Raw genomic sequence first — 12,047 nt, 5'->3', positions numbered from 1 at the left:
GCTCTGTCACTAGGTGCCAGGCTGGAGTGCAATGGCACAATCTCGGCTTGCTGCAGCCTCTGCCTCCCGGGTTCAAGCAATTCTGCCTCAGCCTCCTGAGTAGCTGGGACTACAGGTGCACATCACCACGTTCAGCTAATTTTTATATTTTTAGTAGAGACGGGGTTTCACCATGTTGGCCAGGATGGTCTCGATCTCTTGACCTCGTGATCCGCCTGCCTCAGCCTCCCAAAGTACTGGGATTACAGGCTTGGGCCACCGTACCCGGCCCAGACTGACTTCTTAATTCACTGTGGTGACCCTGAGTAATTCCACCATTCAAGTCTAAGGCACTACCTGTAAGAAAAAACTGCTAAAGGTGTACTGCACATTTTTTCTAGGTTAGTTTCAAATCAGCATTTTGTGGATACTTGGTGTTATTTCTGTAGTCTATTTTAGTAGTTTTTGTTTGTATCAGATTTTATAACTTTAAAAACTATGAACCATGGAGAAAGCCACAAGGACCAACATATTTTAGAAATTTGATAACTGGTTAATCTTTTAGACAAACAAAATAAGTCTTGTCTTAGTTCACTTTCAAAATGGATTGGACTGTCTAAGTTTTCCCAGATCACTCTGGGCCAGGATTTGGATCAGGATCTGTGATCAGCTTCACAATACTACCTTGCCACTGTTGCTAAGTCCCTTCCCACTCTAGACCAGAACTCCTCAGAGCATGTCCATAAAGTAAGGAACTTGCGACTTGCAAATCAACATTTACTGCTTCCTTCAGTGAGAAAGTATTACTACGAAAACAACATCAGGTGGAGTTAACATTGCATAGTTACAGTTGACTTCCTGGCATGAGCTCCTTGTATCACTTCTGCTATTATGCGGATATGCTCATAATACAATCCTAAAAAAATATGCCATTTGTACAGTTTATCGGCAGTACAATCTCAATTGTATAAAACAACATATAAAACAGAAAAACATAGATTGCCAGCTGGCCAGCTTTAGAGCATCCTCTAAAAGCAGTATCAGGTAAGCAGAGCTCACCGGAGATGGTCTGCTGTATTGTTGAGAGTAACAATGTAGAAAATCACATTGGAGCGAGTATTGTGCTGAATGCTATTTATGGCTGCAATGGCCCCCCCAAGCCTGTCTTCAGATGCAGCGATGACCACAGGAATCTCCTCTTCTCTCCCATCTATTGCATGCCGGAGAGCACTTGGGACAAAGTCTATAGGTTGAAGCCCCACAATTCCTGAATCTGAAAAGAACACATGGAAGGCAGTGTGATACAATCTCATTGGTTGATACAGAGTCCAACACATGGAAAAAGGGAAGGTAAGGATTGTGATAAGGATTTACTTCATTCTCTGCCATTAAACTGTGAAGCATATAGCCCTGAAACTTTCCCTATATGTAAACAAGCTTTTGGAAAAGTGGAGGAAGCATTTTTTAAAATAGGCTGACAGCACTTTGATAACTACTGGTAGGAAAATAACAGCACCTGTTAGAATGTATTGTGGCAATTTGTATGATGAGTTTCCTAAGGACAAAATCTGAACTATAATCAAAAGAATTTTACTTAAATCGTGAAAACTTAGCAGCAAACTAAATCAGTGTTTCTTAAGTCACAAATCATAAGTAAGCATGAAACCAATTGAGTCACAACCAATTTATATAGAAAAAGTTTCTGGATTGCAATAAAAAACTGAAGTAGAGGCCAGGGGCGGTGGCTCATGCCTGTAATCTAAACACTTCAGGAGCTGAGGTGGGTGGATCACTTGAGGTTAGGAGTTCAAGACCAGCCTGACCAACATGGTGAAACCCTATCTGTACTAAAAATACACAATTAGCCAGGTGTGGTGGTGAACACCTGTAAACCCAGCTACTTTGGAGGCTGAGGCAGAAGAATTACTTGAACCCATGAGGTGGAGGTTGCAGTGAGCCAAGATCATGCCATTGCACCCCAGCCTGGGCAATGAGAGTGAAACTCTGTTTCAAAAAAAAAAATTAGAATACCAAAGAAAATACACAAGGAAACTACAAGTACTGTCGTGTAAATATTCTGCAAGTATTGTCCTGTAAATATTCTTGCCTTTCATATATTTTTTATTCCTCAATGAACCCTGAGTATCTACTATATGCCAGGCAATATCCAGGCACTGGGATTATAGTCATGAATAAAACATCCCTAACTTTCTGAGGATAGACAGCCAATAAGCAAATACACATGTATGTATGTATGCTGCATGTAATGTGTTTCCCATTGTAGGGCTGCCATCAAAAAGTCTGAAAGTTGTTGTGCCAAAAGATGTTATCCCATGGAAACAAACTAATAGACATTAATGTACGAAAAGTTTCTACCATCACAGTGATATGCTTATGATATACAGAAAAACATGCCATGTACAGTTTATATATAGTATAATCTCTACTGTACAGAAAAAAGATATGTAGGAAAAAACTGGAAGGTACTAAGCCAATATTGTAATAAATTACCTCTAGATAATGAAATCATTCATTCAACCACTATTTATTGAACAGCCAGTATTGGCCACTATCCTTAGGCACAGGAGATAAAACAGATCGCCCTCATGGAGCTTGAATGCTGGTCTCTTTTTTTCTTTTCTTTTTTTTTTTTGAGACGGAGTTTCGCTCTTGTTACCCAGGCTGGAGTGCAATGGCGCGATCTCGGCTCACCGCAACTTCCGCCTCCTGGGTTCAGGCAATTCTCCTGCCTCAGCAACCCAAGTAGCTGGAATTACAGGCACGCGCCACCATGCCCAGCTAATGTTTTGTACTTTTAGTAGAGACGGGGTTTCACCATGTTGACCAGGATGGTCTCATCTCTTGACCTCGTGATCCACCCGCCTCGGCCTCCCAAAGTGCTGGGATTACAGGCTTGAGCCACTGCACCCGGCTTTTTTTTTTTTTTTTGAGACGGAGTCTTGCTCTGTCACCAGGCTAGAGTGCAGTGACATGACCTCAGCTCACTGCAACCTCTGCCTCCCAGTTCAAACAATTCTGCCTCCACCTCCCGAGTAGTTGGGACTACAGGTGCATGCCACCACGCCCAGCTAATTTTTGTATTTTTAGTAGAGACAGGGTTTCACCATGTTGGCCTCGAACTCCTAACCTCGTGATCTGCCTGCCTCAGCCTCCCAAAGTGCTGGGATTATAGGCGCAAGCCACCGCACTCGGCCACTGTCCTCTTTTTTTAATACACTTTCCAACCAGGAACGTGCATTACTTTATATATATATCATACATATATACACATGAGAAAACATGCTATCAGGGCAGGGCACTCCGTGAAAGTCAGGGGAAAGCTATTATAGTCTCACTCTGGTCAACTATTGTGGGTGGCAATCCAAAGATGGTTTTTGACCAACAGGCCTCAAACATCCCTCAATACCAAGGGAGAACAGTATGAACAGCTAATTCAGTTTACTGTGCAATGTATTATACAACAAAGTGATTTTCAAAAATCACTTGACAAACTTTTTTTACTACAGTCCCACTGATGAGCTGCACGAGTTGAAGGACAATAACTAGACTGACACTCTAGTGACTAGAGTAGGCATCAAACACCAAGGACACTTGCCTGCCCTCACTTTCTGAAGCCCTGTCCTGCTGAAATGTAAACAGATGGTAGCACTCAAAGGCTCTTCTAAGGCCTCTGATTTGGTGAAAAGGAATATTCTGTCAGATCAAACCCTTAACAAACAACTGCTAGTAGTATTAAAAGAAGAAGAACTTAGGATGTATGACACAGAGAGTACCAGGTCCTCAACAGATTCTAAGGCATTATTAGTAAGGGTTCCCATACCTGTAATCTCATTTCTTAACAAACTGCTCAAGCCGAGCAAGTTATGGTGCAAAACCAGTAAGAAGAGAGCAACAGCCAGGACCAAGATGATGAGGTTTACTGAAATAGATAGGGAAAACCTATGTTATACCTCTTTTATCTTTGACCAGGCATAAAAACTTAACTTGTAGAAAGAGCATACCTCTACGGAATGACATCTTTTTCTTCTGTCGTATAAATATTAGTTATTAACCCTACAAAACAAAAACAAGTCCCCAAAGTCATTAAGTACATGAGAATAGACATCAAAATGCCCTAACACTTTTTTTTAAATTCAGGATCTGAAATTTTTATGGTAGTCATAATAAAAAACTTAAAAATAATTTGGAGAAATACATAACCTTAGCCTTATACATTATACATCACAAAATGAAAAGCAAAAGAAACATTTAAGAATTAAGTTTCTACTTAAAATTCCTAGTTAAATTAGACATGGATTCAGGTTGTCTATGACCAAGTAACCTGAGGTCTTAGCCTCATCAGTAAAAACATCCCTGTTCAGAGTTGTATCCCATTCACCTTTTAACATGAGTGTCCCCAAAGAAAAGATTATCCAAATTCACTTGACAAACCTACAGCACAGAAAAAGTTACAAAAATTCACAAAATCCAATTGCTATCAAAGTTTGGAGTGCATTTTAGGCCAGTGTAACTAGCAAAAAAAAAAAGAAAAATTTATTGTGGGGTACAGTGGCTCATGCCTATAATCCCAGCACTTTGGGAGGCGGAGGCAGGTGGATCACCTGAAGTTGGGAGTTCAAGTCTAGCCTGACCAACATGAAGAAACCCTATCTGTACTTAAAATACAAAATTAGCAAGGCATGGTGGTGCATGCCTGTAATCCCAGCTACTCAGGAGGCTGAGGCAGGAGAATCACTTGAACCTGGGAGGTGGAGGTTGCAGTGAGCCGAGACCACGCCCTTGCACCCCAACCTGAGCAAGAAGAGCGAAAATCTGTCTCAAAAAAAAAGTTTATTATTTTACTTTTTGAAATGGAGTCTTATTCTGTCACCCAGGCTGGAGTGCAGTGGTGCGATCTCAGCTCACTGCAACCTCCACCTCCCGGGTTCAAGCAATTCTCCTGCCTCAGCCTCCTGAGTGGCTGGGATTACAGGCATGCACCACCACACCCAGCTAATTTTTGTATTTTTAGTAGAAAGGAGGTTTTGCTATGTTGGCCAGGCTGGTCTCCAACTCCTGACCTCGTGATCTGCCCACCTCAGCCTCCCAAAGTGCTGAGATTACAGGCGTAAGCCACTGCGTTCAGCCAAAAAAAAAAAATTTAGAGTGCTATTCTCAAAAACCATCTCTGTTACCTAGCTACCCATCTCTTAAGAAAGTGGTATTTAGTTGTCACTCTGTCCTGGTTAGTCCTCAACTCATCTGACTTTCCACTTTTTCAAAACAAATAATTCAGTGGAAACAAGACAGTAGGTAGAACTAAATTTATTAAACAATTAAATTCTTTCAACACTCTCTGGGTAAAATGTTTCCTTAAAGATATTTTATGCAACCAAGATATTGTGAACCTATGTTTTAACCATTTCTTACTACATCTTCACCCATAGTAGTACCCAACACTTACATAAGACTATTCATTTTTTAGACAGGGTCTAATTTTTTAGACAGGGTCTATTAATTTTTTAGACAGGGTCTCACTATATTGCCCAGGCTAGCCTCTAACTCCTGGGCTCAAGCAAGGCTCCTGCCTCAGCCTCCCAAGTAGCAGGGACGACAGACAAAGTAAGTTTGAATTAACTTCATCCTAGGTAAATTGTGTGCATATCGGGCACTTGATTTCTCAAGGCCTTTGTAAAGAAGGGAAATATATTGAAGAGCTGTTTTAAAAATTGGGGGCTAGGCACTATGGCTCATGCCTGTAATCCCAAAACAAAAACAACAAGGCCAAGTCAGGCAGCAGGAGTTCAAGACCAGCCTGGGCAACATTGTGAAACCCCATATCTACAAAAAATACAAAAATAGTCCCAGGTATTTGGGAGGCTAAGGCAGGAAGATCACCTGAGCCCAGGAGGTCAAGGCTACAGTAAGATATGTTCATGCCACTGCACTCCAGCCTGGGTGACAAAGCAACACCCTGTCTCAAAAAAATAAAAAATAGTAAAAACTGGGGATCAGCCAGCTGATGCCTACAATCCCAGCTACTCAGGTGGCTGGGGCAGCAAACTGCCTGAGCCCAGGAGTTGGAGACCAGCCTAGGCAACATAGTGTGACCCCCCCTGCCCCTCACCCCATGTCTAAAAAAAATTTTTTTAAACTGAGATCACAGGACAGATTACAAATTTGGGGGAAAATACACATCTTTTTTTTTTTTTTTGAGACTTTTTGTTTTTGACACGGAGTCTCGCTCTGTCACCCAGGCCGGAGTGCAGTGGCACCATCTCAGCTCACTTCAACTGCAACCTCTGCTTCAAGTGATTCTTGTGCCTCAGCCTCCTAAGTAGCTGGGACTACAGGTGTGTACCATCATGCCCGGCTACTTTTAGTAGAGACAGGGTTTCACCATGTTGGCCAGGCTGGTCTCAAACTCCTGACCTCAGGTGATCCACCTGCCTCGGCCTTCCAAAGTGCTCAAATTACAGGCATGAGCCAGCAGGCCCAGCCCACACACATCTTTCAAAAGCAGTATATATGAAGTACAATGTATCAGTGAACTTCCTCTCTAAAGAATACACATTAGTATATACCCTAAGTCATGTGCCTCTATCACATTATGGGCTGACCTTATCTACAGCAGCTGGCAGAAAGAGAGTTTTTCGGACAAAGCCCGAACATCTGCCTGTGATGAGGCAACTTCTACCACCACTGAGAAAACAATCTTGGACTCAAATAGATCCCAGTTAATGAATGGTACAAGAGACAATGTTTTTAGTTTGTTGGCTTCTAGTTAACATTTATGGGATCAAGAGGCACACATGAGACATCAGTTGGGTGGAAACAAGAAAATCACAATTCTACCAAGTATCTGACATACTTAAGTAGACTGGCAAGGCAGAAACCACTTGCTCCTACAACTTCCACAGTTACCTACGTGCAAAATGCCAATTATCATGGAGTATGTCTAATCCATATTGTCTTTCCTGGGGCTATTACTGGTTAGAGAGCTTTCCTGATCTGGTTAAAAGGAATTATCAAAACAAAATTGCACAGACCCTGGATCTGTAATAGTAACTACATTTTCGTAAGAATACATTTGTGTACAATTTGATTAGCAAGAGTTGGTCCTCAGTATCGGTCAGGGATTGGCTCCAGGACTCCCCTTGTATATGAAACTCCATGGATGTGGCCAGGCGCAGTGGCTCACACCTGTAATCCCAGCACTTTGGGAGGCCGAGGCAGGCAGATCACCTGAGGTCAGGAGTTTGAGACCAGCCTGACCAACATGGAAAAACCCCGTCTCTACTAAAAATGCAAAATTAGCTGGGCATGGTGGCATGCACATGTAATCCCAGCTACTCAGGAGGCTGAGACAGAAGACTCACTTGAACCCAGGAGGTGGAGGTTGCGGTGAGTCGAGACCATGCCATTGCACTCCAGCCTGGGCAACAAGAGTGAAAACTCCATCTCAACAACAAAAGAAAATCCACAGATGTTCAAGTCCCTGTGTAAAATGACGTATTACAGTCAGCCCTCTGTATCCCTGAATTTCAATCCGTAGTTGGTTGAACCCAAGGATACAAAACTGTGGATACAAAGGGCTAACTGTATTCAATTGTTCACTATAAAAAGGAATTATTTCTTTTGTTCAGAAGAACACTCACAAAAATTCTCACACACTCACAAAAAATTAAACACACGCACACGTGCACCAAGGTCAGGCATACACAGAAATATGAAAGAAACCTTTGAGGAAAACAACACTTTAACTTGCTAGCTAGCAGCATTTATACCTATGTTCTCAAAACCTGTGCCCACCTTTTCTGTTTTCCCTCCTGTTACTATGGGTCAAGTACTTCCATGAAAAGGCATTCCACTGGTGCTTTGAATACTGTAATTGTTTCCTGATGTAGCATCAACCTCCCTTGCTCTCTACTGGATCATACCTATCAGCATGCAATCATGCTCTGGTATCTTCCAGTTAATTTAAAAAAAAAAAGATACCATCCCTCCCACCCCACTAGACCAACCCATAGACCCATTTCTCTGCTCCTCTTCACTCCAAAAGCTTGGAGGAATTTACAGTTTCTAGTTCCACTTCCTTTCCTCTCTTTAGCCTCCTCCAACCAGACTGCTGTTCCTACATTCAAACCGCTCTTGTGGAGGTCACCAAGACCAAGGTCAACTTTCTGTCCTCCCTCAGAAACCATTAGGAACCTCTCAGAAAACATCAGGAAAGTTCACCATACTCCTCATCCTCAATTACAAAATTATCTCATTTGTTTACTTCTGTCTTTTCTGGCTAGAATGCAAGCTCTACAAAGCTTGCATTTGGGGCCCCCTAAATAGGGATTCCAATGAAAAAAAATTTTTTTTCTTTAAGATGGAGTCTTGCTGTGTCGCCCAGCCTGGAGTGCAGTGGTGTAATCTTGGCCCACTGCAACCTCTGCCTCCTGGGTTCAAGCAATTCCTGTGCTTCAGCCTCCTGAGTAGCTGAGATCACAGATGCATGCACCCATGCCTGGCTAATTTTAGTATTTTTAGTAGAGACAGAGTTTTGCCATGATGGCCAGGCTGGTCTTGAGCTCCTGACCTCAGGTGATCTGCTCGCCTCGGCCTCCCAAAGTCCTGGGATTATAGGCATGAGCCACCGCGCTGGCCCCCTTTACATCTCAAATACCATAAAGTCTCTACAGCAACTGCTGTCACATGAAATGAATTTTAAGACAGACCACAGTGGGCCACATGTGGTGGTTCACGCCTGTAATCTCAGCACTTTGGGAGGCTGAGGCGGGTGGATCACAAGGTCAGGCATTCGAGACCATCCTGGCCAACATGGTGAAACCCTATCTCTACTAAAAACACAAAAAATTAGCCGAGCATGGTGGTGGGTGCCTGTAATCCCAGCTACTTGAGAGGCTGAGGCAGGAGAATCACTTGAAGCTGGTAGGTGGAGGTTGCAGTGAGCCGAGATTGTGCCGCTGCACTTCAGCCCAGGTGACAATGCAATACTCCATCTCAAAAAAAAAAAAAAAAAAGACCACAGTGGTTGGGCGCGGTGGATCACGCCTGTAATCTCAGCACTTTGGGAGGCCAGGGTGGATGGATCACTTGAGGTCAGGCATTTGAGACTAGTCTGGCCAACACAGTGAAACTCTGTCTCTACTAAAAATGCAAAAATTAGCCGGGTGTGGTGGTGCAGGCCTGTAATCCCAGCTACTCAAGAGGCTGAGGCAGGAAAATCGCTTGAAGCCAGGAGGCAGAGGTTGCAGTGAGCTGCAGTTGCACCACTGCACTCCAGCCTGAGCGACAGAACAAGAGTCAGTCTCAAACACACACACACACACACACACACACACACACACACACAGATATGTTTATATACACAACAGAAAGTCTGTTCAAACACACTAAGAAATACAGAGCATGAGAAGGAAACAGGAATAAACTCTTGCTCATCCCTCTTTCTGCCTTCTACATGTCCTGGCTCCTTATGAGGTTAGAAAAGTGTCAAAGGTGTCTGCATTTTAGCCTTTATAGGAACATGGATTTTTTTGTTTGTTAACTGCTTGGCCTCTGCCAAGTGCAAGGATGAAAGGGCACTGAGATATATAAATACTTTCTCCTACCCTTTCATCTGGCTGGCTCCCACTTGGCTTTCAGAAGTCAAGGTAGCCTCCTCCAAACTCCAGGTAGAGCTGCACCTCCCCTGAGCTCCCACATCTGGGCCTCCCTCTCCCAGGGCTAATCCAGCTGTCACGTATTTCTGGCGTGGTGTGGCTGTCTTTCTTGACACGCTCTGGGCTCTTCTAAGGCAACAGCCTGGTCTTGTTAACAACTGTGTGCTTGGTCTGCTGTCTGGCACAAACAAGGTGCTGTGAATATTTGCTGGTTGCATGAAAGAGGACAGCAGTCCCACCCTGTCCCGGGAGTGCCTTGAATCTCACTGTCTGTGGCTAACCCTGAATACATAGCATGGAGGCCAGAGAGCCAGCTGGGACCCAGAGGCCCCGGTTCCTCAGATCGGTTTCTCTCCAAAACGTGGTCATCCCACCTGGCTCACGGTAACGGTGGAGACTCTACGATTTACAGATACACCAGCCTTGAAAGAGGCTGAGTGAACCTTCGGCTGGCCTCTATCAGGAGGGCCCAGCCTGGGTCTGTGAGGGTCAGTAAAGCCGGCCAGACTGTGAAAGGGCCGAGTGCGGGAGCCCCCGGATAAGGGACCCTCCAAGCGGATGAGAGGGACAGCCGAGGACCAGGTTCCCCTCTCCAAGGAAATTCTCTCTCTTGTGGATGCCGCCTAGGGTAGCCCCCTAAATTCCAAGGGTCAGGAGGGGTCCCCTTACACTTAGAAGTGATCGGGAAGTGATGTGACGCTCCGGGGATCCCGCCAGGCTCAGAGGTACCCTGGGTTAGGGCTCCAACCAGTCGTTCCCCTCAGAGGCTCACCGCGGGTGCTCTCACGGCAGGCGGAGGAGGAGACGCGGATGCAACACGCTCCCCGGCCCGCCCTGCCAGCTCAGCGCCCGCGCCGCAGGCCCTGGGGCGCAGCCCGTTGTCTGGCCGCCCGTGGCCCCTACACACTGGGCCGAGCCCACGTGCCCTCTAGCTCCGTGGCAGCCGCGCAGACCTACAACGTCCAGCCAGCACGTTGCTGTGACCGCTACACCGTCGCGCCAAGCAGGCGCCGCGGGGCAGCCCCGCCGCCGGGGGTCCTCACAGAGAAAAGGCCGTCGCCATGGAGACGCGGCGCGCGCCGGCAACCGTTGGGCTGCTTAGGCATGTCGAGGACAGTTTTCGGGACCGGGGCCTCGGCTCCAGGCACCCAACAGCACTGACAGCGTACCCTTCACGGGCGCTCAATGCCTCGATGCGGCCGCTGCCGCCACCACCTCAGCTTTCCTCGCGGGCAGCACGCCGCGGCAAAACCTCACGTCGCCTAGCGATGGCGCGGGGCGGGGACACGGACTGTGCCGGCCAGTCGGAGACTTCCGCTTCCGGAGCCGCGGCCATCGCGCTCCCAGGCTTCGAAGGCTTGCCTGGCGACGTGGAGTGTCACACCTTGGTTCTCAGGGCCCCTAAATCTCGGTCTCCCTCGCCTCGCAGCCTGCCACCTTCGCTTGGCTGCCCGCCTCCTCAGCTAGCCATGCTGGAGCATCTGAGCTCGCTGCCCATGCAGATGGTGAGGGCGCAGCCCGGGGACCTCCGCACGCCGCTCTTGTGCCTGGCAGCTTCGAAGCCCATGTCCGAGCACCGACCCGATGCTGCGCTGTTCTGGGCCCAGATGGGTACCGTCCACCCTCTTTCCCGACTTGCTTCCTGGGTCCCCTTCTCCTCCGCGAGGATCTCCCTGTCCATTCTCCGTAAGGGTGTTTCAGTTCCTCCCGGGAAACCCAGAATTTGATTCCTTGCCCAGATCCTTAGAAGAGCGGGAGTCCCTGACGTTGGGGTCACCCTGGGCCAAAGTTGTGAGGTCAGGGCAGAAGTTGTATCTCCTCGGCGGTGGAACCAATTCTTTTTTTCCTCTGCTTCTCCCCAGGATTACAAGGGCCAGAAGCTAGCTGAACAGATGTTTCAAGGAATTATTCTTTTTTCTGCAGTAAGTATTGGTTTCACATTTAACCCTCGCCCCCGCCTACCCCCCTCAACCCTCAGTTTGAATGTGTTTAATATACTTCATTTACCTCTAGATAGTTGGATTTATCTACGGATACGTGGCTGAACAGTTCGGGTGGACTGTCTATATAGTGATGGCCGGATTTGCTTTTTCATGTTTGGTAAGAAATTTGTGGGTGTGTGGGTGTTAGTGGCAATTGGGTTTTGTGAGTCGGGTTGGTTTGGTTACACCTCAGTAGTGAGACCCAAACCCAGTGTTTCTCTCTGCTATCATTGGAAAAATAGAATGCAAAAATAGTGTCAGATGCTATGAACTATGTAAAAAGGCAAAGCTTATTTCCTTTGGCAGCTACTCTGGGTAATAATCTTACAGTAAAAGCTCACTGGAGTTTTTCATGGTGCTTACATTTCCCCCTCACCTTTCTTTCTTCTTCTTTTTTTTTTTTTTTTTTTTT

At 45.9% G+C, this 12,047-nt stretch overlaps 2 protein-coding genes across 7 annotated transcripts in view; one reads left to right on the top strand and one right to left on the bottom strand.

Moving 5' to 3' along the window:
• The window catches only part of GLT8D1 (glycosyltransferase 8 domain containing 1), a 13,942-nt gene extending 3,036 nt beyond the window's left edge, over positions 1–10,906 (bottom strand). Inside the window, exons 1-5 of one of the 3 annotated variants that reach the window (XM_017538922.2) lie at positions 10,323–10,667; positions 9,603–9,831; positions 4,002–4,053; positions 3,821–3,919; positions 1,039–1,252 (exon numbers count right to left, since the gene is read on the bottom strand). In XM_017538922.2, coding sequence (XP_017394411.1) covers positions 1,039–1,252; positions 3,821–3,919; positions 4,002–4,017 — 329 coding nt within the window. In that variant the 5' untranslated portion in view covers positions 4,018–4,053; positions 9,603–9,831; positions 10,323–10,667. Of the gene's footprint in view, positions 1–1,038; positions 1,253–3,820; positions 3,920–4,001; positions 4,054–9,602; positions 9,832–10,322; positions 10,668–10,815 lie in introns of those variants that run through there. The other 2 variants (XM_017538871.2, XM_017538810.2) reach the window with 2 other exon arrangements.
• Positions 10,658–12,047, top strand: part of SPCS1 (signal peptidase complex subunit 1) — a 2,813-nt gene continuing 1,423 nt past the window's right edge. The window contains exons 1-3 of one of the 4 annotated variants that reach the window (XR_005198926.1): positions 10,658–11,264; positions 11,516–11,575; positions 11,667–11,753. Coding sequence is in view for 3 of the 4 variants with exons in the window: in XM_017539220.2 (XP_017394709.1) it covers positions 10,715–11,158; positions 11,516–11,575; positions 11,667–11,753 (591 nt within the window). In the remaining variant the exon portion in view is untranslated. The remainder of the gene's footprint in view (positions 11,265–11,515; positions 11,576–11,666; positions 11,754–12,047) is intronic. The other 3 variants (XM_017539220.2, XM_037735899.1, XM_037736018.1) reach the window with 3 other exon arrangements.

The sequence above is a fragment of the Cebus imitator genome, unplaced genomic scaffold (assembly GCF_001604975.1).
Source record: "Cebus imitator isolate Cc_AM_T3 unplaced genomic scaffold, Cebus_imitator-1.0 Scaffold0, whole genome shotgun sequence".
Classification (NCBI taxonomy): Eukaryota; Metazoa; Chordata; class Mammalia; order Primates; family Cebidae; genus Cebus; species Cebus imitator.
Note: the sequence above shows the minus strand (reverse complement) of the source record. Positions and strands in the feature narration are given on the sequence as shown.